Here is a 25685-nt window from a genome sequence, read left to right on the forward strand (position 1 = left end):
TTTGCTTTACCCAAGAACAGTGATTAAAGGGAAGTCGATCAGGGTTTCAAGTACATGAGGAGCTGGCATCTAACACTATGGCTACAGAAAAGACAAATGAAAGGAGGTTGGTGATCCTGTGTACTCTGACTTTGGCATGAAGGAAAATCCTATCATCAACTTTTTTTTTTATCTACTGCTCTTGTTTATCTAGCAATTCTTCATTTGATGATCATGTCAAACATGGAATAAGAGGCAGGAGACAGAGACAGACAGCGAGCTCTTGTGGACTTGGGATCTGGTCAGGAAGATTGGACAGATTTACAGAGACTACAATGGAGGTTCTCATACAAGAGCTCCAAGTGGGATCAGAGGAGGGAAAGGTCACTTTCGGATATATGAGATGGGAAAGGCTACAGGGAGGTGGGGGACATGCAGAGGGAGGCCAGCCCAGGAGCATCTCTAGGAGCCTACACAGAATCGTGACTGTCAGACTAGGTGCGGGAAGTCCTTTAGAGAAACCTGACCATCCAAGGTCATCACCTGCTGTCTAAGCGACTGAAATTCACCTTATATATAGAGGACAAAATGAAAGTTATTTTGTATGAAAATTGACTGATCTAGGTTGAATTTAAAAGATGAGAATTCTTGAAACAAAGTAGAAGAAGAAATGAAGTTGGGATAGCAGAGGAAATGGACAAAGGCAATCCAATAAAATTGCTGTCCAGGCAGAATGCTGAAGGAGACAATCCACTTTGGGGCAAAGAAATAAGTATTTTACATGAAGAAGGAAATGACAACTTTTAGGAATGGGGAACTAATCATCACCCACTCCCAACATGGTGCCTTTAGTTTCTAATCTTCCACTGAAAATAGTATTATCCTTACCTAAGTACCTAACAATAAATGCTCTTTAGAATATTATTCCAATTTTTTGAATATCTGCACATGATCAAAATAACTTGAAATGTTTTGTTGCTAATAATATGCTAGAAAAAATTCTTTTCAAAATACCAACTGCTAGATGAACTTCCAGAGATTATAGCTTCCTTTTAACCCAAATCAACTGTGTATATATTTAATACATTTTTTCTATATCTTTTAATATTAATGCTAAGCAATGAATGGACGGTGTGGAAAGAAGGGATGGAGGAATCTTTGTCCATTTGGAAAGAGTTTGTTATTTTACCCTGTTTTGCAGACTGTCATTTTAAATGAGTGCTGGCCTGGAAGATTCATTGTTTGGATCCACAGGCTTTATATTACCTTTAAAAAAAAAAAAAAAAAAAAAAAAAAAAAACCTCTCAGCCACAAGTCGGAAGATTCTGGCAGCAATGCAAACCTAGCACCACCCAGGGAGCGAGTGTGTTTGCTCCTCCGCTCATTTCTGTCAGCATAGAGGAATGCTGGGCATCAGGAGAGCAGAGAGGGTGTAGCACGCTGCTCCCCAGCCCCACACCTTGGGCCTCCTGTTGGGACACACAGGTAAGATCCTGGGCACTGATCCAAGCAGAGCATTACTTGGGAGCAAGCCCTGAAGGTCAACTGCACCGCGCTGGAGAAGACTCTCAGGTCTCCTCAACACCTCCCTGCAGTTTGGCTGGTTAGGCCCTAGGCTTATTACTTCACCCATAAATTCCTAAAAAGTCCTTTTGCATGTTATTATTTATATCTTTGCATATTACTTTGCATCAGACTTTCCAGAATGTTATAAAGATATACTAAAACAGCAACTGAATGTGTTTGATTGTTACAAATCCACAGCTAGTTATTAATCTGTTATTATTTGCTATTCAGAAACTGGACAACCTTTCAGCAATCTTTGTTGCTAAACAATGAAATAGTGTATCATACAAAGTTCCATTCTCAATGTCAATGTTTTAAAATATCAAATGGATAAAGTATAAGAGAACAATGAAGTAAAACACCATAGAGATGAAAATTTCCCATAATATGGCAGTGGTCTCAAAATATAAGGCTTAATGTTATAAATTTGGGTTTTTAATGAATGTTTTATATCACAAATTCTGTTTACATTTAGATGTCAGAAACTGAGCTGGAAAAGATAAAAGTAAGAACAGCCCAGCAATTTGAAAATGACAAAAAGAATGTGTCTTGGTTGAAGGAAGGTAAGTCCTCTTGCTCTTGATCTTTTATATTGGTGTAAAAACTGCGCTTTTGTTTATAAGCAAGAGACACTGAGAAAGAAGAATGTGATAGTCCCCAAGAGTTCAAGTGATTTTTGTACTTCTGATTTTCTTTTTGACATATAAGTGGCCAAGATAGTAGCTTAAGCATCTTCAGTACTGAAATCCCTGTTAAAGTCTCCTCATGGCAGGAAATGGGTTACTCTGCTGGTAAGGTGTACTACTCATTTTTACCTTGGGAATGTATTCTCTTTGAGGGTCTTTACTGCTGTGGGTTTTTCTCCTTTATGGTCAAGAATATTAAGTAATTGGAGGACAAGTATTTTTAAATAATAATCACAGAAAGGAAAGCCTGCTGTAGGAAATGATGCCTACAAATAGAATCACCATTCACTGCAATTAGAGGCCACCTTCCCCCAGGAGAGCATAGCAGCCACCAGCACAGCACGAGTAAGACAGTAGCTTGAAACACACACAATGGATATCTCTCCTGTGAGGAGCACGCATCCCCGTACTTTGGAAAATGGGTATAAAGTGATGATTTGCTAGAAGGCTTCATTTTTTCCTCTTTTTTTTGTTTTAAATCCCTTTAACATCTCTTAATGAAAGCTGATTTGGTATTGCATCTAAAGGGATGCTCCGTCTTCTTCACCCTTTAATTAGTGTATTAAATTGCAAGGGAACAGCTCTTAAGTAGTTAAAATTCTTAATAATTGTCTTATAAGGTGGAAGGAGACTGATAAAAATATCAAGAAACTCATACAAACCCAAAGAGTAATAATGACATAACTTTCGGTGTGTTTTGGCGCCTGCTGAATCATCAATAAAATCCCATTCTGCATGCCCCTCATCTACTAGTGAGACAACAAAGCCTGACAGAGCTCCAGGGACTCGCCCCAAATTACAAAATTACAAATCCCAGGTAGTGTGACCCTGGGCCATGACTCTAACCACCACCACTACGTTCCCCAGGAAAGATGCCCGAGTCAGCTGTCAGGATGGGATCTCTGCCCACAAGGCTTTTTCTACAGTTCAAATCAATACCTCCAACGGCTTCACCAGACCCTCACTCCACTCCCATCCTACCTCCTCCCTTATATTAAAAATATTCCCTTTAAAAAAAATCCTTTCTTTTCTCTAAATGCCTGTGACTAAATTTAATATTAAGAACTCATTCTTTAAGGGACTTTATTTCTAATAAGATAGTAGGTACAGATATAAAGTACTCTCAGAATTACTCTCTTCAAAAACCACAGGGCCAGAAAATTTTCTAACTTCTTCTTATCAAAAGATCTGTTAAATAGAATCCTTTAAAAACAACGGGAAAGGAAAAAAAATAACTTGGATCAAAGAGCCCCCTGCTTCTCTCATGAACCCCAAATCCATGGAGACAGAGCTATTCCTCACTGCTACTCACAGTGAAGCTCATATTACTTATTTTTACTTTAATTGCTCCAAGCTGTAGGTATCTCATAGAGAAATAGTGATGAAATTGATAGACCAATCAATTGTTTCCTGAAGAATTTTCTTTAAAAAAATTATGTCCATTAAGTACAACGTAGGCATTGAATTCTTGTAATCTATAAAGTCTAATTTCCCAGCTGACCTGTGTTATCCCATTTGGACACTTCATTTAAGCTACACTCAAATTATGTTTACAATATTTCATAAAAGGAAATTGAGCCAGATGCGACATGACAACATCTTAATTAGGAATTATCAGGATGGGTTAGTTTTCAAACATAACTGTCTTTCTTTTTTGCGATTAAGAAAAAGTATATGAATATGGCTTATATTAAAAATAAAATAAAAGACAAACCGTGCAGTGGAAAGAGCCCACATCTAAAGCCAGACAGACCTGGTGTTAGATTCGCAATCTGCTGCTCGCTAACTATCTGACTGCAGTGTGTTACTTCACCTCCCTGGGCTTCAGTTTCCTTGCCTGGGGATTAGACTACCTGCTTTGTGAGATTATGGGAATGAGATTTCATTATTTCTGCTTTTTTCCCTTTTTAAAGCATGATTCAATATAGTAATGTTTTTATTTATTTAGTTTTAGTTGTTGATGGACCTTTATTTTATTTATATGCAGTGCTGAGAACAGAACCCAGTGCCTCACACATGCTAGGCAAGCGTTCTACCACTGAGCCACAAACCCAGCCCTACAGTTGCGTTGTTTGAGAGTGTGGTTCGCAGCATGATCACCTGTGCCAGTCATAGCACTCTGTATTTTAGTGTTTTATGTTCATCCCTTCTATGCCTACAACCTGGTGTGCAGTAGAATTATCTCCACTTTATGGATTAAGGGATTGTGGTTGTGAGAAACTTTGCATCTTGCTTAGGTAGAAGTACCATCCACAGGGCCGTGTGCACACAGAACCCAGTGTAGGGAAAGACCTGCAAGCATGCAACCAAGGAGAGTCAGCGCTCTTTTCCCATCCTGAGCACAGCTACTCTTCTAGCTCCTCACCTCCAAACATCAGTCAAACATCTTTCAAATCCAACCCAGGGCTTATTAGCTCTGGCACTACCATGGACGAGGTCTGAGCATGCCAGAGATAAGTATAAGAAACACAGCATGCTTGCTTTCAAGGAACTTGTTAGATTCTTTAGCTTTTGTGGGAAAGAAGAAAGGCTCTTATCTGCCCTCACATGGATCATGGGCTTGACAGCTCAGGGGTTGTGTCAAAAGAGCTGAGGAAAGCCACGCCATGGCTATCTCAATAACTGAGGTGACACTGTTTGAGAAACACCACAGGCAGGCCTGGACCTGAATCCTATTTCACCCTCTCTCAAGCCATCCATCCAGTCAACTACCAATACCAGTCACTTTGCCCTGAACTTCTGATATTGCACACATGTCTGATTCCTGGGATCTAACTGAAGGAATTAGAAAATAATTCTTAAGAGCAAGACGGCTGATTCTGAAGTAAGATGTTCAGGGACATTTTTGGAGAAAATCTGCTTTAAGATAATCAGAAAAATAAGACATGATCTTTAAATACACACCAAAAAAAGGAACTGTACCATGTAACTGGACCCGGGAGACCTGAAGGCACTCACCACCTTTCTGTGCAGGTAAAGAGGAGGAGTTAGAGCTGGGGGCAAAGCCACCAGGGAAGACGCCTCTGTTGAGCTGGGAAATGGGTGTGTGGGCTGGCTGTTTGTGTGTGAATTAACACATTAGAAAGGAGAGAACCAACTGAATTCCAACTCTATGTCAAGTGGTTGGACATCGGTTCCATGTTGTCACTGTGGGTCTCAGAGCAGGGACTAATGTGCATGTCAGTCTGTAAATCTAACTGGTGTGCAGAGTGGAATAGGGCAGGCAGAGGAAAGGAGGGGAAGGAGGAGGATGGTGGCTAAGACGTCAACACAGAACCCGAATGAAACTCAACACAAGAGGCCCTGATTTGAAAAATAGACCTTGAGGGGAAATTGCAGGTGGAACGAACGGGATGGTATGCAATTCCCCATTAAGCCAGGGAGCATTCTGGGTAAGCATTTCAGTGCTTGCAGTTCACACCATTTGACAGGGAAGAGAAGAGTCAGATGAAGGGACAGAGGCCCTTAAATCGTTGCCATTTGCAGTTTGACATCACAGCATCACCAGAGTTTGAGCTGCAGGAAAGCCTTAGTGTCTCCTGGTTTTACCCCAGAAATTGGAAGTCTGGGTTTCTATGAGAAATTTCTTGACTGTTTCTATGAGAAATTTCTTAAATACTGGAAGGTCCGAAAATCCATGTTCCCCAAGTTCCCTTCTGAGTATAAGGCAAAGCCTGAAATCCTGCCTTGCTCCTGACCTCATGCTTGTTTGCAAATGAGATGGAGAAAGTGAACATCTTACATTTATTGGCATTCAAAAACCCATGAACTTTCCTTTAATTCCGAGTGAAGGCAATTTATTCAGTTGCTCAAAAATTAATTTGAGGTCAGGAACATTAAAATGATTCCCAAGCATTCATTTTATTCAATTTAGGAACCATCTGATGTGGCTCCTCTTGAACTTACAGGCAATATGATAGGCAAAGACCAAGATTCCAAAAGACGAAAATGTCAACAGTTCCGGCGCTTAAGGAACTAAGAGCTCTGCCATAATGCCTAAATATTAATCCATGCTAATTCTGTCACTCAGCTAAATCTTCCTAAAAGGTTTTTTTTTTTTTTTTTTTTTTTTTTTTTTTGGTGCCTGGTTTAAAGATGCAGCTCAGGTAATGCCTATTTTACATTGTTAATATACCAGTAGCCTATCTGGACATCCCCTTACTATGTAAGCACAGGAAATGCAATCATTAGCTCTTACTTCTGTACTTTCCATTAATTTGTGGAAATGTGATAGGTAGCAGTCACAGGAGGGGAAAGGAGAAGGCAACAGAGAAATTGAACATTGTTTTGCTTCCTGCATGGCTAACAGGAGAAACCAGATATAAAAACATGCCCGGGGAGGAGTCACATGAGTGAGTACACCAAGGACCCTGCCTTAGTCTCTGTTGAACCCCACAGATACCAACAGAACACCACAGATGGGGTGATTTGGGAAGAAATGAATTCTTGCAGTCTGGGGGGCAGGGAAATCTAAGGTCAAGCAAGGGCCACCAGCTGGTGAGGTCAGCTGCTCCCACACATGCCTTCCAGGGACATGTTTAACCCTCAGCAGACATTCAAATGAAAGTCCCACGAGGGCCACTGCTTGAAAGTCCTGGAACAGGACAGCGTGCTAGAGACTGGTATGGAACCAGCCCTGAGCGTGAGACACTGAGCTGAGAATTCAGTCACAAAAAGGAGCCAGCTCTGAAAACCTCCAGGGAGCAGAGGCTGTGCTAGGATACCATGGCTCAGGGTGGCTGGACAGGAAGGATGAAAACAAAGAGATGGGGAGGAAGGGCCGGGGGAGGGAAGTGCTTGAGTTGGAAGTAAGGTGGGAGCTTGCTGACCAGGGGGGCCGTTGGATAGTTTTCCTAATGGGAATGAGCAGCCACGGGAGATTCCAGGAGGGGGACGTGAGCAATCATGCACATTGCATGAGATGAAGACATGACAGAGAGAAAACAGAAGACTGCAGTTGAAAGATGATGGCAGGCACAGGATGTCCCTGGGAAGGTGGAAGAATTAGATGAGCAAGCTAATTAGCACTGGAGCCTAAGGAACTGGCTGTTGCCTTGGCATGCAGTGACAGAAAGAAAGGAGGCCAAGGCCACTTCTGGTTTGAGACACTGCATGATGGAAATGCTGGGTAGAGAAGAATAAGAGGCTGACCAGCCAAGGGCGGATCCAGGGCAGGTTAAGTATGAGAGGACTCAAACGCCTCCATGGGCACTGCCACCTGACCCACAGCACGGCAGGACAGGTAGCACAGTGGACCTGTGTAGAGTGACACAGACAAGGACACTCCCCTTGAGGTTTTGCTTAGGCCTGAAGCATGAGGAGGTATCTGTCATGGAGCAAGGAATAAAAATGAAATAAAATGTCTGGTTGAAGGGATGGCAGGTTCAAAGGTGCCACGCTCTAAAAAGGGACAGAAAGCAAGGGTGACTGGGACGTCTTGGCCAGAGAGAAGCCTGGCACAGACAGGGACTTCAGCCAGGAAGGAGCCCTGGAGCCTCTCAACCACCGAGCTGGGCAACTGGACCGCTGACTCTATCCTCTAGCGGAGACGCAGCTCTCGTGGCAGTGACCACCCCTGAAGCACCCTGGCATGCTGCTTCCAAAACTTAGCAACACGAAGGACAGATTTATCAGCTCTTGAGAGGAAAATGATGGGCACTGACTCTGGCTAAGTTAGAAGGGGGTTTAGAGGAGGGCAGGAGAGCGGCTCACAGTCCAGAAGGCAAGCTGCAGTCCACGTAAGGCAGGGCCAGTCCAGCTCCTGAGAGCGTGAGAGGAAGACGATGCGTTCAGGTCACCCCTCCTGGAATAAAGGAGCTCCACAGGGCACTTCTGTCCTCAGCCCTCCTCAGGACTCCAAGTCCCTATGAGAAAGGTCAGCAACTTCGACCCCAAGGCCAGGCCAGCAGTGCACCCTGAGTAACAAGGCTACACCCAGGAGAGGGACATGGTCCCCCACCAGCACAAAGGCGACCAGCTGCTGCCCTACCCCAAACAGCTCTCCTCCAAGAGCCAGAACAGCAGTGACCCGCTTCCAGAGCTTTGCTGCACGAGGGACAGTATTTTCTAAGTACACGACGTGCTGCTGATGAAGCGCTGAACATTTCAGGAAGAAGCGGCACTTAAATGTCTTGGCTTCGACTAAAGGGCTAATGCCAGGATCATTTGATTCTCTGATAACCTTATTTTATGTTTAGAAAGTTCAGGGAAAGATGAGATCTTCCGTGTTCTCATAGGTCAACAAATTAAATTCCAGTGGCACATCCTACAGCTGGCGGCTGAAATTTCCTCCCAACTGAGCCTATAAAGCAGTCAGTCCATTTCGCATGAAATGCTGCTCTGATCCCAATGGAGTGGAGGCCTAGAAGTTGCCATGTCAGCCTGAGACGGCGACCAGATAAATTAATCAGCACAAAGTCCCTATCAGTTGTTAAACAGCAGATTTAAAGACTCTCTTCCAATGATGATAGGGTAGTAGATCAAATCCAGCATGATCTTAGCTCACCATTATTAATTGCGATTTTATGAACTAGGAGTGAAACAATCCATAGAGACTGGGAACCAATCTCTCCCATCTCAACAAGAAGAGGAAAATTGTAGATAACTAGAAACTTTGAGAGATTTACACCTTTCAGCGGAGATTTCCGGTCAAATCATTCATTTTTGCCTGTGTCACAACAGCCATTGATGTGATGCACTTAATCACCATGAGCAGAAAGAGCAATCTCACAGCGACAGGGAGACTTGGGTTCCATGCCTCAGGGATAAGGACATTGCGTTTCTTGTAAATTCCACAAAGAGATACTTTGCCTTTATATGATTATGGCCCATTTCTCTCAGCTTAGGAGCTGCATTTAGAGGGAATATACTCTCCAATAAAAGGCACCTCCACGAGGTGCTCACCAGACCATTAGTACAGAAAAGGAACGTGAACAGAGAGAATGGAGACATCACTCCACAGGCGTAAATCATTTCAAGCATTTCAACCATTATTTAAGTCTGCTGAGAAGTGAATGCAAAGACAAAAGCAAGGGCAAGCCTTGCCTGTGTGACTCCAAGCAGCAGCAGGGAAGACATGTGGCGGCCTGGTGTCAAACAAGACATATGGCAGTGCTTCCTCCTGAACTGCGCTGCACACCCGGTCGGCCAGCTCCGCGTCACTGAGACCAAAGCATGACCCGAGCAACTTGGAGGAGGGAAGATTCATCTTGGGCTCATGGATTCAGAGGTCCGGTCCACAGTCAGTGGACTCCATTGGTTTGAGCCCAGGTGAGGCAGAATGTCATGGCAGAGAAATACTGTCACCACCTGGTTGCCAGGAAGCAGAGAGCGAGCCAGAGGAGCCAGGGATGAAAGGCACAGCTCACAAGGCACAGCCCCAGTGACCCGCCTCCTCAAGCCACAGCCCACCGGCCTGCAGGCACCACCCATAATCCATTCACACTGTTAACCCATCAAGTGGATTAATCCCGATTAGATTAGGTTATGGTTCTCATAATCTAACCATTTCACCTCCTTCATTAACATCAGGATTTGGGGGTTCAACCTCGTAACCAAACTATAACTCCTCTTTCACTTCAGATATTTGTTTTTCTTATCAAGTTCAGCATTATAGATAGAAAAGCGAAGCTCTTCTAGAGATACCAAAAGATCAACATAAAACATCTTAAGTATAAATTTCATGATAATATAAAATATATTTATATAGATAGATAAACGCTTTGGAGAATGAAGAATAAAGCAAATTCTATTTCCAGATCACAATTTTAAAAAGTGATACTGCTGTTTACATGCATCTTAAAACTAATCTCCAACATGTGCATATCCAGATTGCCAAAACAAACCCTTCACACTATACAAGCAGCATTTGTTTTATAAAACAATGTAAAATTAAGTAAACTAGATCAACAAATGTTCTCTACACATGGAATAGTCAGTGATTCTCATGCTCGATGAACTTAGAATTTGGTCTGGGGAATGAAACACCACAGGCACCTCCTGTCTGCTGTGGGATTAGACAGGCAGAGGTCTCTGGAGGGACCTCGAAGGCAGCAGATTGTGTGAAACCTGTGTGGATAGACATTTTCAGTATTAGCTCTCACACACACCAAACCACAGGAGCAACCCAGGTCCCCAGAGAGACCCAGCTTTCTCTTAAAATTAAAAGAGAAGGTGTTTGTTTTGCCTTTGATGGATTTAGCAGGTCTGGTCAAAAACAGCTACACAAAGAAGGCACTTCAAAACAGCAGGATTGATTTCAAAAAATCGAATTACATTTCTTACATTTATCTCTTTAAAAGACCTTTTGTGTAAATGTTCTTTTTATTTTGTTTTAGTGATTCTTTGAGTTATACATGAGGATTCATTTTTACAAAATTATAAAAGCATGGAATTAGTTTGTTCTAATTCAGTCCCCTGGACTTTCCCTTTACCTTCCCTCCTCCCTCATCCTGTTCCCTTCCCTCTGTGCTACTGATCTTCCAGCAATTCTCTTAGATTTTTTTTTTTTAATTAGGGCCTTGTGGATATGCATGATAGTGAGATTCACTGTGGTCTATTCATATATGTGCACAGGAAAGTTAGGTCAGATTCATTCCACTGTTTTTCCTATCCCACTCCTGCTCCCTTCCCTTCTTTCCCCTTTGTCTACTCCACTCATCTTTCTTCTATTTTTTTAACCCTTCCCCCCCATTCCAGATAAACTTCTGCATATCAGAGAAAACATTCGACCTTTGACTTTTTGGGACTGACTTATTTCACTTAGCATGAACATTTACTGGCAAAGCCAGGTCATTTTTCTTTATGGCTGAGTAATACTCTATTGTGTATAAATACCACATTTTCTTTGTCCATCATCTATTGGAGAGCACCTGTGTTGGTTCCACAGCTTGGCTATTGTGAATTGAGCTGCTATAAATATTGATGTGGCTATATCACTGTAGTATGCTGAATTTAGTTCATTTAGATAAATACAGAGGAGTGGGATAACTGAGTCATATGGTAATCCCATTACTAGTTTTATGAGGAATCTCCATACTGCTTTCCAGAGTGGTTGCACTAATTTGCAGTCCCAGCAGCAATGTATGAGTGTACCTTTTTCCCCACATTCTCACCAACACTTATTGTTATTTGTATTCTTGATAGTTGCCATGTAATATTCATTATCACCTCATCCTTTTTCTTTAAAAATTAAAATAATGAATATCCTCTTTTTAAATGAAGAAAAACACAGCACACAGAGATAGAGATACTTAGCAGATAATTAGGAATTTCCAAGGAAAAGTCTTAAGTGAACAATATACTTAGTAATTAAAGAAGGGAGGGAATTTCAGGAATGACACTACTATATTTTACTATCACCACTTGGAGGCATAGGGTATTTACAGGGCATGAACACATTAGAGTGTTCAAATTCAGCACACTGTTAAATGTACAAAATTCTGTAGGCCTACAGTCAAAGATTAAATAGCAGTGTACTGCCTGAATTCTGGGTCATGGAAATAACTTAGTAGGAACCACTACATGACTTATCTATGATAGGATGTATGTTTTCCCTCAGATATATTTAATTCATTAAGTCCCAAGTTTTTAGTTCTGTGAAAACGATAATTGTTTTGAAATGACAATAAGTTGGTATATCAGTAAATCTAAACTTTTTTCCCCCACATTTGGCACAATGGGACAAAATGGGTTAAAGAAATCAGTCTCGTCTTCAACTCACAGAGATACAGTTAAAGAAATAACTAATTCTCATGATTTGTGATCATCATGAAACCAAATAATATGGTTATGTAGGATCAAATTTAATTTTCAAAAACATTCAACAGGGAAGAGTCACATGGTCACAGACTGATATTATGTTGGGGAACAAAATATCTTATTCCATCCTTTTACTGACCTTCCCACAAAACATCTCTACCAGGTACCTTTCATTTATAAGAAAATACAGTGGTTCCTGTGTGAGGCTCAAACACGAATAAGAAACCAGGCATCTGCAGCTAGGTGGGATGTTGCCAGGGAGAGGTGGGTAAGGCAGCGCTCCTGAAAGTTAGCAGACTCGGTCAAAGAAGAAATGCTGTGAAGAAGATGGTCACTTATTCCAGGTCAAGGGGCATCTGGTTTGTTTGCCTCTAAGATGTCCCTGGGGCATAGCAGATGCTCCAAAATAATACAAACAAAGGAAAGGACAAATCCATGAAATTCAAAGAAGATATGGGGTTCAGAATAGAAAGTTAACATCTGGAAGTCAGGAACACTGGGAGTAAATTTAGTTGGGATATGAGTGAGTGGATTTCGCAGGCAGCAATACTGCAGACTGAGGGATTTAGTGGCTTCAGACATGGAAGCAGGGATACATGGGGTGTGTTCTGCCCAGAGAACAAAACACAGGTTTGACAGGGCAAAGGGTATAGAGAAAGGACCACCTAGACCTTGGCTATATGATGAAGGACTTCCCCTAGGCTGTGAGTGTAAACTGAATGTCACAGGAGGCAGGGGAACTATTTCCACCCTGGGACTGGGGCCAGGAAGGAGGGAAGACCTAAGATAAAGACTCAGCTTTGCACTGCAGAAGAGATCTGTGATTGGAAGAGTTTCATGAAGATGGACTGGAAGAGAAGAGCCTGAGGACAAAGCACACGGCACACACAGCTTAGAAGGGGTGACTTCTGAACTGGGGTGCTGGTTTCCAGAGTGACAGATGCAACGGAGCTGGCCCCAAGAGAGTGCTGGCCTAGACACAGAATGGAATTTAAGGGGTGAGAGGGAAGAGTGTTGAGAGGTTATACAAACCTCTGTATTTAACTGAAATTTCTAAACCATACCTCTCTGTGTATGACTTCATGTAAACGATATACTTATTTTAGAAAAATGGAAGAATGCAAATGACAAAAAATTATTCCAAATCCCAACACCCATAGGTGACCTCTGTATATATTATGAGGTTTATATTTGTGTATGTCATGAATTTGTAGACTTAATAAGATATTAACATGCTATTTACTTAGTAACATGTTTTTCTGAGTCAAAGTGGATGTGAATACCTTTCCAGGCAACAGATGCAGACTCATAGTCATTCCAACGGCTATCACACAGTATTCCATGAAGTTACAAAATATATGCAATACTTTTGGATATTCAAATTTTAGCTTTTAAATCTCAAGGGACACATTGCAATATATTTTGGAATCTATAAGTTGAAAAAAAAACAGGATGCAAGGGCCTCATACCTTGCCTTTGTCTTCCCAGTGACAGTTTACTACCCATGGCACATCGGTGCCTCAGTTTACTTGCATAAAAGCAATATGTAGAAAGTTTTGTCATACTTTTTTTTCTTCCATATACAATTTATTTATTCATTTAATTTTATTAGGGGTTTATAATTACACATAGTAGTTTGGTTCATCCCAATAAAATCATACATGTGTGAAATTTGATTTCAGTTCACAATACCCACTTTCCCCTCCTGTCCTCTCACCCCTTACATTTTCCTTCCTTTACTGTCGACTTCTTTTCACTCATCTATTTACATTTGTCTCTTTTTACTTATAAAAAGGTGAAATTCCCTGTGGTGTATTTATACATGCACAAAGCATGATTTTTAAAATAATTCATTCCACAGTGCCTCACCTTTCCCATCCTTCCACTCTGCCTCTAGATCTCCTCCTTCTACACTACGGGTCTTCTCTGTATCACCATATCATCCTATCCTTCCATCCCCCTTTCCTTTATTTTACTCTAGCTGCCATGTATGAGAAAAAACATTTGAACTTTTGAATTTCTGAGTCTGGCTTATTTTGCTTAGCATTATATTCTCCATTTCCATCCATTTACCAGCAAATGTCACAATTTCTTCCTTCTTTATGGCTGAGTAGAACTCTATTGTGTATACATGCCATGATTTCTTAATCCATTCATCTATTAATGGACATCTGGGTTGATTCCATAATTTAGCTGTTGTGAATTGAGCTGCTATATACATTGAGGTGGCTATGTTGCCATAGTATGCTGATTTTAGATCTTTTAGGAAAATACCACGAAGTGGGATACCTGGGTCATATGGTGGTTCCATCCATAGTTTTTTAATGAATCTTCATACTGCTCCTGCTCTCCAGAGCTCCAGAGTGGTCATGCTATTTCTGAAGTCCCACCAAAATGTATCTGTGTACCTTTTTCCCCAGATCCTCACCAGCATTTATTGTTGTTTGTATTCTTTTTTTTTTTTTTTTTTGTACTGGGGATTAAACCCAGGGACACTGCACCACTGAGCCAGATCCCCAGCCATTTTTGTATGTTATTTAGAGACAGAGTCTCACTAAGTTGCTTAGGGCCTCGCTAAGTTGGTGAGGATGGCTTTGAACTCATTATCCTCCCAAGTTGCTGAAATAACAGGTGAGTACCACTGTACCCAGTTTGTTGTTTGTATTCTTGATCATTACCATTCTGACTGAAGTAAGATAAAATCTTAGTGTAGTTTTTTTTAAAAATTAGTTTTTTCTAATTGTGAATAACATGACAGAATACATTTATACTTTTTGATAAATCAAATGGAGTGTAATTTTTCATTTTTCTGATTGTATGTATTATAGGATCATATCAGTCATGCAGTCATATATGTATATGAGGTAATAATGTGTTTATTTCCCTGATTGCTAGAGATATTCAGCATTTTTTCACATATTTGTTGGTCATTAGTATTTCTTCTTTTCTCAAGTTTCTGTTTAGCTCTTTTGCCCATTTATTGACTGGGGTTTTTCTTTTTTTTTTTGGTGTTAAGTTTTTTGAGTTCTGTATATACTCTGATGTTAATCCCCTATTAGAGGAGTAGCTGGTCACAATTTTCTACCATTCTCTAGGTTGTCTCTTCATTTTCTTGATTATTTCGTTTGCTGTGCAGAAGATTTTTAGTGTAAAAGCATCCCACTTACTGAGTTTTGGTTTTATTTCTTGTGTTTTGGGGGTCTTGTTAAGGAAGTTGGTACCAGCACCATTATGATAAAGTGCTCACCCTGTTTTCTTCCAGGAGTTGTAAAGTTTCTGGTGTAATTCCTAAGTTTTTGATTCATTTCTATTTGAATTTATGCAGGGTGAGAGACAGGGATCTAGTTACATTTTTTTCTACATATAGTCATCCAGTTTTCCCAAACAAGTTGTTAAAAAGGCTGTCTTTTCTCCAAGATATGCTTTTTGGCAGCTTTGTCACATATCAGATGGGTGTAAGTATGTGTGTGTGTCTCTGGGTCTTCTATTCTGTTCCATTGGTCTTCGTGTCCATTTTGATGCCATTTTTGTTACTGTAGATCTGTAGTATAATTTCACATCAGGTATTCTGATGCCCCCTGCATTGCCATTTTCACAATATTAATTCTGCCTATTCAAGAACAGGGGTGATTTTTCCATCCTCTAAGTTCTTCGATTTCTTTCTTCAGTGGTCTATAAGTTTTCATTGTAGAGCTCTTTTACCTCCTTGGTCAGATTAACTCACTTTTTTAAGGTTATTGTAAATGGGATGGTTTTCTTGATTTCTCAACTGCATCACTGTTGAAGTACAGGAAAGACATTGATGTATGGGTGTTAATCTTGAATCCTGTTACTGTACTGAACTCATCGATAAGCTCTAGACGTCTTCTGGTGGTGTTTTTTGGGTCTTCTAGACATAAGATAATGTCATCAGCAAACAAAAATAGTTTGACTTCTTTTCCTATTTGTATCTCTTTGTTCCTTTTCTTGCCTGATCACTCTGGCTAATGTTTCAAGGATTATGCTTCAAGGATTGTATTCTGGTAAGAATGGATAGTTTTTGTTGTGTTTGTGATTTTAGAAGAAATGTTTTTAGTTTTTCTTTGTTCAGTATTATGCTGGCTTTGGTTTGTCACAAATAGTCTTTATGCTACTGAGGCAAGTTCCTTCCATCCCTAGCTTCTCCAGCATTTTTTAACATGAATGGATACTAGATTATATCACAGATCTCTTCTGTAGCTATTGAGATGATCATGTGATTCTTGTCCTTAATTGCTTAAGCAATGAATTACAATTATCATTTGTCTATGTTGAAACAAACTTACATCCCTGGAATGAAACCCATTTCATCATGTTGTACCATCTAATTGATTTTTTTTAAAGTGTTTTGGTAATGTTTTCTTAAGGGTCTTTGCATTTATGTTCATGAGGGCTATTGGTCTGTAGTTTTCTTTCCTTCGTGCATCTTTATCTGGTTTTGGAATCAGGGATATTCTGGCTTCATAGCATGTATTTGGATGAGTTCTTTCCCTTTCAATTTCACGGAATAATCTGGGAAAGACTGGTGTTAATTCTTCATTAAAGATGTAGAACTGAGCTGAACTCCATCTGATCCTGGGCTTCTCCTTTTTAGAAAGCTTTTAATTACTGTTTCGATTTCATTACTTGATAATTATCTGATCAGATTTTCTATATCTTCCTGATTCAATTTGGTCAGGTCATGTGTAGCTAGAAATTGGTCAATGTCATCTACATTTTTCAGTTTATTGCTGAATTTCTAATGATGCTTTGGATTTCAGAAGGGTCTGTGGTGACATCCCCTTTTTTCATCTCTAATTTGGCTGATGTGGGTTTTCTTTCTTTCTTTTGGTCAGTTTGGCTAAGAGCTTATCAATCTTATTGTTTTGAAGAACCAACTCTGTTACCTTGATCATTTTTTTATTCTCAATTTCATTAATTTTGGCTCTCATCTTAATCACTTTCTATCTTATACTAATTTTGAAATTAGTTTTTTTCTTCTTTTTCCAAGGCTTTGAGGTGGAGCACAAGCTTATTGATTTGGAATCTATTATTTTTTTAATCACAGGCACTCAGTGCTATATATTTTCCTTAGAACTGCTTTCATGCTGTCCCAGAGATTTTGATATAGTATATTTCTATTCTCATACATTTCTAGGAATTTGATTTCCACTCCCATTATTTATTTGATCCATTCTTAAAATTGTTCAATTTCCATATGTTTTTGTGGTCTCTTATTATTTTTCTTGCTGTTGATTTCTACTTTCATTCCATTATGGTCTGATGGTATGCATGGACTTAACATTCGTTTTTTTAAAAAATATTTACCAAGATTTAATTTGTAATCTAGAATATGGTCTACTTTTGAAAAAGGTCCATGAATTGTTGAGAAGATAAATTCAGCTATTTGGAGGCAGAATATTTTGTAAATGTCTGTCAGATCTATTTCATTTATAATTTTCTTTAGGTTAGAAATATATTTATTGATTTGATATTGTGATGACCTGTCTATTGGTGATGAGGGTATGTTAAAAATTACCCAGTATTATTGTGTTGGGGTCTATCTGGAATTTAATGTCATGGAGTATTTTTTTATGTAATTATGTGTGTCATTTGGGGGCATAAATATTTATTATTGTATCTTCTCATTGAATTGTTCCTTTACCAGAATGGAATGAATGGCCTTGTCTCATCTGATGGATTTCTGCTTGAGATTTGCTTTTTCAGATATGGGAATAGCTACCCCTGCTTGTATTTGGTGTCCATTTGCATGGAATATTTTTTCCATCCTTTCACCTTCATCCTACAAATGTCTTTGCCTGTGAGTCTCTTTTAAACAGCATATGATTGGATCTAGGTTTCTGATCCATTTGTTAATCTATGTCTTTTAATTGGGGAGTAGAGGAACATTCAGTGTTAGAATGGATCTGTTTGTAGTTTTCTGCCATTCTGATTTTTTGCTATATTCACTACTTTCTTGATTCTCATTTACTGTATTATTATTCTATTTACCTTCCTATATTTGAGAGCTTTGGGATTTGTTTTTGAGTTCCCCTTCTTCTGTGTGCAGTTTATCTTTGAGTATTCTTTGTATTACTGGTTTGGTGGTCACAAATTATTTATTTATTCTTGTCATGTAAGGTTTTTATATTCCCCTTGAATTTTAAAGTGAGCTTTGGAGGGTCCAGGAACTTTGGCTGGCAGCTGATTTCTTTAAGAGCTTGAAATATCTCATTCCAGGCCCTCCGAGATTTTAGGGTCTCAATGTGTCTTATTGGTTTGTCTCTAAATGTGATCTGATGTTTCTCTCCTGCAACTTTTAATATTCTTTCCTTATTTTATATGTTAGGCTTTTTAATTATAAAGTGTCTTGGAAAACTTTTTATTTGATAAGGTCTATTTGGGGTCCTGTATGGTTTCTTTATTTAGATGTCTATTTCATTTCTGATGTGGGAAAATGTTTGAAAATATTGAAAACATTCCAGCTACCTTTATCTTATATCTCTATATTCTCTTCTATGTCAATGATTCTCAGGTTTGGTCTTTTAATGTTGTCCCAGAGGTCTTGTGTATTTTGATCGTGTTCTGTAACTTTTTTCCTTTGTTGCATTGTGTACTCAAGTTCACATACCCTATCTTCAAGGCCTGAAGTTTTATTTTCTATTCAGTCTAATGTTAGTGATGCCTTCAAATGAATGAATTTTTAATTTGTGTCTTTCACTGCTAGGAGTTCTGCTCAGTTTCTTTTTCCTATTTCTTTATTGAAGTGTATTTCCTGCTTAATACATTCCTAAGACCTTCTTTTAGTTCACTGAATATTTTAATAATCAGTATTTTATCATCTTTAAGATTTCATCCATGTCAGTGTGAATCCTTTGTTGGAGATTGTGGATTTTGGTGGGATATTTACCTGTTTCCTCATGGTTTCAGAGGTCTTGGACTTGAACATGAATTGAGTTAGATTCCCTTTCCCCTTTTTTACATGTGTCCTTTTGTGTGTAATTATCTGATTTGTTCTCAGACTTCTGTTTTTGATATGAGACATCGAGGGGTGGGACCCAAGGTCCTCTTTCTCCTTGGGTCCTTCCCTTCTTGTTGGTTTGGGGATTTTTTCTCCTCTATTTTTGGAGTTAGAGTAATGTCAGTGCTCAGATGGGGTTAGACTGTGTCTGGGGTTAGATTCACTGTAGCTTGGTTGAGATGTGAGTATTTTTCAGCATCAGGACTCTACTCTGTGATCTTCAAGGGTCACAATCTCTTTCCAGTCCTTCAATGAGGGAGGTTGGAGAAGTGTGGCACTAATGTCAGCAGATATATATCCTTAAGAAAAGTGTCTTGTGTCTTCTCTGACATCTATGAGACTAACTGCCACCTACATAGGTGGGGGTGGCATTTGACAAGAGTACCAACAATAAAAAAATGTGAACTAGATCAAGCATTTGATAGCAAATGTCTACTATGTTGTCCACTGTGTTAATAGTCACAACAACTTGAAGGAGGTGGGAATTACATAAACCAGTGGGTTCACAGTTTCTTAAGTAAGAGAAAACAGAATAGGAAAGTAAGAGAAAGTATGAGTGTTTGGAAAAGTAAAAAATAACCAGAGGAGAGACAGAGGATAGAGAGCTGGTGTCAGCAGTAAAGAAGGAATAATAAGCTAACTGAACATAGTGAAAAAGAGAGAGGAAGGGACGGGATATTTTGGCTGTTACTGTGGAGAGAGAATAAAAAGGGAAAATAGAAGGGTCCAGAACCCAGGTAAGAATGAACCAGCAAATGTAAGAACAAAACCACTGGAATAAAACTACCCCACCTAAGTCTAATCTTGGTTGTATAATGAACACATGCATACACAACCACATATAAACACACAAAAAATCATGCATAATGGAGGAAAAAATGAAGAATAATATGGTAAGATAATGTTTGAAAAAAACCGAAAATAAACATTAAAATTTCCAAAAAATTAAAAATGGGAAGATGAAGGGAAAAAGAAGAAAAAAGAAAAAAAAATAGGTGGTACAGAGTTTGTTTCTACTGTGATGGTCAAATTTGCAGGCAGGGATGAATTTTTCAGTCTTTGTATTCTTTCCTTTTTTGGTTCTGTGGTTTTAGCCACTGTCCTTGTGTTCCTCACCTTGCTGCCAGCTTCCAATCTCCCAGTGTTAGTTGGGATAGACTGGGGTGCTGATGAAGTGTGTGTTCCAGTAGTGGGGGTGATGCAGAGCTCTTGACTGGAGCTTCCGGTTGGTGGGGACTGAACTTTGGTAGGTTTGGGGATTTTATTGGCAGGTACTGGAGATCTGGTCACTCTTCTATTGCTGTGGTGCTTCCTATCTCTGCTGGATCTCTGGGGCTGCTAAGAAAAATCCACTTTAATGGCACAGGGGCTAAACCTCCGCAGGTTTCACCCTCACGCTGGGGATGCGACTTACCCGGTGTCCCTCCTGCGTGCAGGTGCGCTCCCACGGCTGGGGTGGAAGCAGCTCTTATGGGGTGTCAGCTCTTTCAGAGTTTTCTCCCTTGGGAGCCAGAGGCTGACCGGTGCAGGTACATGACTCTGTGCCCATTTCAGCCTCAATGGTTCAGGTGCTGTGGGGAATGTTTTCGAGGCTGCTGGTAAGTTCGAGTTCCCCCTCTCGCATCTGTGTTTGCAGCAGCACGAGTTGCAGGGCAGAACTGCACGAGCTGCAGAGCGGAGCTGCAGGGCTGAGCAGTAGGAGCTGCAGGGCTGCACAGCACTCCGCGCCTGCGCACTGCTCCTCCGCAGGCGGCGAGCTGCACAGTGGAGGGCGCTCCGCTCCTCACTTGCCTCGGCCGCCGTCCCCAGGCACCACTCTCCGTCTGCTGTCACCGGGCCGGTCCCCACGACGCCTGCCCATGGAAGTCGGCCTTCCTTCAGGGGGTTCCCTCCTGCCCGCCGCCTTGGCCGGCCTGCTCCGCCCTGCGGCGGGGCTGGCGCTCCGAGGCGTCCTCTGGGCTCCCGTCGCCCACGCCTGGGCCTCGCTGGGCTTGTTTTTTTCTTTACCGTTCAGCACTGTGGCTGAGCGAGCTTCCTCGGGCCGCTCGCCTGGCTGAGGCGCAGTCCGGCTTCGCAGGCCTGGCGGAGGGGCTTCCTCTCCTCTCCGCCATCTTGCCCGTCTGGCCGCGCGGCGCTCCAAGGCGGAAGCGGAAGTCCCGCGGAGGTCACGTGACGAGGGCGGAGGCTGAGCGGGTGATAGACAGAAGGCAGGGGCAGGGCGGGAGTCTGCCCTTCTGGGCCCCAAGGCGCTGGTCTTCCCAGCACTGAATTTGCTGAACTCAGGGTGAGGATCCATGACCAAGAGCCCCTCGTTTGCACCTGTTTTGACAACTAAAGTTAGAGGAGGCTGCAAAGGTTGGGCAAGACCCCGAAGTTGATGCATCTTTCCTCATTCTTCCTTTTCTCTAAACACCTATTTTCAGTACATTCCGTGATTTGAATGGTCAAAGATCCAGTGGCTGACTTACCTGTTAACTGCAGTCCTTAAACAGTGCAGAGTGAAGGGTGACTATGTAACATTGCTGCATTCATATTTGAGAAAAAAGTTGGAGCTTGGCTCCCATAAGATCCAATCATTTAGGACACAGTAAATTACATGGAGCAATAATTTTACTATCTTCCCCTAGATGTTGGCTAACTAAGCAAAATCATGGCTGAGGGAGGAGGGAAGTAGAATTCTTATTTTGTTTGCTTATCTTTGTGAAACAAGCACTTGAAAATAAAACATAGCACATCAAAGTGTGTGGGGGGGAATAACTCCAGTGGCAGAATCAACTATGATCAGATTAAGCAAGAGCAATATTTTTTGCATGGCTAATAAGCAGATCAAACCCCTGCAAACCGAAGGATATTTGGATGACGACTCTAACTTTAATTTTCAAATACCCATATCTGGCAAAAACATCTCTCCAGCAATAAAATCATATCACACTCAGCCAGTTTCTCATATTCAGTATAGGTTGTGTCCATTGCAAATTTAGACGTGACTCTGATTTTCCTTTGTATATTTGAGATTTTTAAAAATGCATCTCCCTAAATCTTCAAATAGCAGGAATTAACAGAATAAAAGAAAATACTGTGTAGAAGCATTAGCCCTAAACAGACTTAGCCTCTTTCATATGACTATTATGAACTGAATCTATTGTTCATTCCAATTCTGAATTAGGTTCAATGACACGTTGATGGTCAGAAGGCTGTGAATTGTGATAATTATTCTTTGTAACTAAACTTTTTTTTCTGACCATTAAATAATACTTTATAAAATGCATAATTTCTTAGTCTACCCTGCAAATTTAAAAAAAAATAATCACAAAATGCTTAAGGAAGGAAGGAAGGATTTTAACTCCTCATTTTACATGAGAGGAAACTAAGTGAAATCATTTTACATCCTTGAAGAGATGTGGAGTAACTTTCTAGCAGAGCTAGAAAGACACAAAGTGAATCATACAGTAATAGCTTTATACCTTAAAAATGTTTGCCTTCTTTCAGATTAGAAATCATCCTCTCTTACATATGCTAGACAAAGCTTGACAAATGAATGCATCTTAGAAATAAAGTGGGGCCATTGCAAACCATTAGGCAGGATTTAAGTAAGAGCTATACAGATAGCAAATGCATATTATTTTGAACTATTTTTTCCCCAGTGCTGTGAGTTGAGCCAGGGCTTCAGGCATGATGGATGTGTGCTTTAGTACTGAGCCATATCCCAGCTCTCTTTTATTTTGAGGCAGGGTCTCAGGTTGGCCTTGAACTTACAATCCTCCTGCCTCAGCCTAAGAGTTGCTGGGATGACAGACATGCGCCACCATACCCAGCTTTAAACTTTTTCTTATCAACTGTCAGTGACTCCCAGGGGTGCTGAGATGAAGCAGATTCTGAGCAGGACAAGCGTGTCTGAGTGCCAGAGGGAATAGCATTTGCAGGCTTGCAAAGGAGTCACCCTTCCTAGCTTCTGTTTACAGCTCTGTGCTAAGGATGTCATCCTTTCTCAGAAGAATCTTGGAGGTTAGGGAGAGTTAGGGTGAAAGAGTCAGAAAAAGTACAATACACTGAAAAGTACAAGAACAGAACCATGTCCAAATACTGGGTCTATCCAGAGAAGAGAATTAGGAGTTCTGCTGACAGATTAGACAATCTATTAGTCATTATGACAAAAACAGGTGCACATATTGAATGCTTACAATGTGCCCAGCACAGTCCTAAGCATTTATGTGCATTAACTCAGTAAATTGTCTCAAAGATCATGTGAGATTCTGCTGTTATTATCCCAATTTAAAGATGAGAAAACTGAGTCCTAGATCAGTACCACAGAGATGGGAGCTGGTTCTAAACCCAGATGCTCTGGCTCCAGAGACTTTCATGTTAACCCTTAGAATGTGTGAAAAAATAATTTCACTGATAAAACTATCAGTTGATAGAGTGCTTGCCTCACATGCACAAGGCCCTGGGGTCGATCCCCAGCACCACCAAAAAAAAAAAAAAAAAAAAAAAAAAAAAAAATTGCTTCAAGAACATTTCTTTCCTTAGTAAAGAATCAGTATTATAGAAGTATATTGATTTCAGTTTAACCCATGTATCACTGGCAGTGAAACTTCAAAATGATGGGTACGAGTCTTGCAGATGTTCAATGTTTGTCATTCTCCAAAGACAGGGGTTGTTCTTTGTTTTTTATCTGTTTTCAGAAAGGTCAATGGGATTTTTCTGGAAGCATCTGGAAAGTCAAATGCAAACTTTGCTGGTTGACAATTTGGAGTGGGCTAACTTGGGTCTATGAAAGCGAAAGGCAGGATTCCAGAAACGAGTCACAGGGATCAACAGGAGCACACACCCTGGCCTTCTCTAGGGTGCAGTTAACATGTTTGCTGCCAGTGCTCAGTAGGTCTCTCTTACGAGGTAGAGCCTGTCATGGATCCACCAGATGACCCTCACTTTCACAGAACTTTACAACAAGGTAACAGCTTTTAAGTCTAAATCAGCTTTAAAACCAAGTTCTTTACAGGATTTCCAAGAGCCAGTAGTTGGTTATGGAGCCCAGAGGTAGAGAGCTGACCCAGAATGTATAAGGCCCTGAGTCCAGTCTCTGGCACCCCAGAAAAACAAAATAAACAAAAAATGAAAACTAGATAGCAAGTCAGAATCTTCACCCCCCAAAGTCACACAGAACCCTCGGCATGATGGTGGGGTAGAAAGACGCTGTGGCCAGGAGCAGGAAGAAGAGCAAGTTGATAATCCTGCAGGGTTATTAAAGGAAAATATATCCACTATTTGATTTTTGACATTTTACACATTCTTTTAAAAATATATTATGTACTCGCCATCCAGATTTAACAGATGTTAACATTTGGCCATATTTACTTTCTTTCTGAAAAAAAAAAAAAAAAAAAAAAAGGCTTCTCACAGGGTAAGAGAGAATAATTCAAGATTCCAACTTGAAACCTTGACATACAGAAAGATATCCAGAACCCAGCCCTTAAAGACCCCACCCAGTATGAACCCCTTCCATCTGCCCAGGCTCCCGGGTGAGGGGGACACAGCCAATCCCCCCTGAACAGAAGCTGGCAGAGAGTGGGCATGGGATTGAATCAGCTCTGCAGGTTCTGGGACTGCTCCACTTGGCAAGTGTTGCCAAGTGCAAGGTACACCCTGTCTCCAAGGTTCCTGCTGTTCATGTCAGTCCATAACACCCAGGACTGGCAATACCAGCAGTCTGAACAGGACCCACCTGGTCCCGGCTCTGCCAAGTCCAGGCCCTGTGCATTTAGCCATGTCCAAGCATTTGCCATGGCTACGTACAGTGCACCCAAAACCCAAACGACCAGATGCAGAGGACTGGGCATCTTCACGAGCTTTCCACACATCAAGTCCCCATCTCCCTACCCAGTGAAGAAGGGGTACAGAGCCACCTTCCTCCCCAGGACTGCTCACGTTCCCAACCACCTCGTGCTGCCCAGATGAATCCTCAGTCATTTGGCTGTTGATTACCCAAGGCCACTTGGAGAGGGTTTGAAGGTGGTCTCAGAGCTTGATGACCGAGGTGCACTCAGGCTGCCTGTGCCCTTCTCCACACTGTCTTGCAACACTTAGTGTAGACGACAGGCGTAGGGGACCCAATCATCCTGACTCACGTTGATTCCCCTTTGCCATCTCCTGCTGGGGAAGGAGTCTCGGCAGACTCACTTGTTCTATGAATATTTACTTCCTCCTGCTTTCTGGGCACAGTTCTCACCATGCTCTAAAAGGAACAAACCCCACAGCTGGGAATTTGGACTCTGGTGGGGAACAGCTGGCACCCAGTAAGCCGTGGTTTGTCTGGTGCGGACACTGCTGAGACTCATGCAGGAAGGAGCAGACGGGGGATCCTTGGAGGCCTCACCTCAGCAAGGGGCTGGGGCCCAGCCAGAGGGTCTGGAGGGAAAGTGTTTCCGTCACAGGAAGGGAAGGTGCAGAGTCTCTGAGTGAGACGTGTGCCCGGTGTGTGCAAGGCCAGTGACCAGGGAGGGTCAGGCCGGGTGCCAGGGAGGCCCAGGGCCTGCTCTCAGAGACGGCCTTGAAGACCATGATGTAACTTTAAATGTGAACTCAAGAAGAATGGGAAGTCATTAATATGCCTAAGTAACAATCTGATTTACACAATCGAGGTTGTCGGGCTAAGAAGTAAGCGTTTGGAATCTCAGTAG

General features: G+C 41.2%; 1 protein-coding gene across 2 annotated transcripts in view; it reads left to right on the forward strand.

The window, feature by feature from the left end:
* Positions 1–2020: 2020 nt before the first annotated feature.
* The window catches only part of Mdfic2 (MyoD family inhibitor domain containing 2), a 99535-nt gene continuing 75870 nt past the window's right edge, over positions 2021–25685 (forward strand). Inside the window, exons 1-2 of one of the 2 annotated variants that reach the window (XM_047534561.1) lie at positions 2021–2108; positions 24924–24933. In XM_047534561.1, the coding sequence (XP_047390517.1) occupies positions 2021–2108; positions 24924–24933 (98 nt within the window). The remainder of the gene's footprint in view (positions 2109–24923; positions 24934–25685) is intronic. The other variant, XM_047534560.1, reaches the window with a different exon arrangement.

The sequence above is a fragment of the Sciurus carolinensis genome, chromosome 19 (assembly GCF_902686445.1).
Source record: "Sciurus carolinensis chromosome 19, mSciCar1.2, whole genome shotgun sequence".
NCBI classification, from domain to species: domain Eukaryota; kingdom Metazoa; phylum Chordata; class Mammalia; order Rodentia; family Sciuridae; genus Sciurus; species Sciurus carolinensis.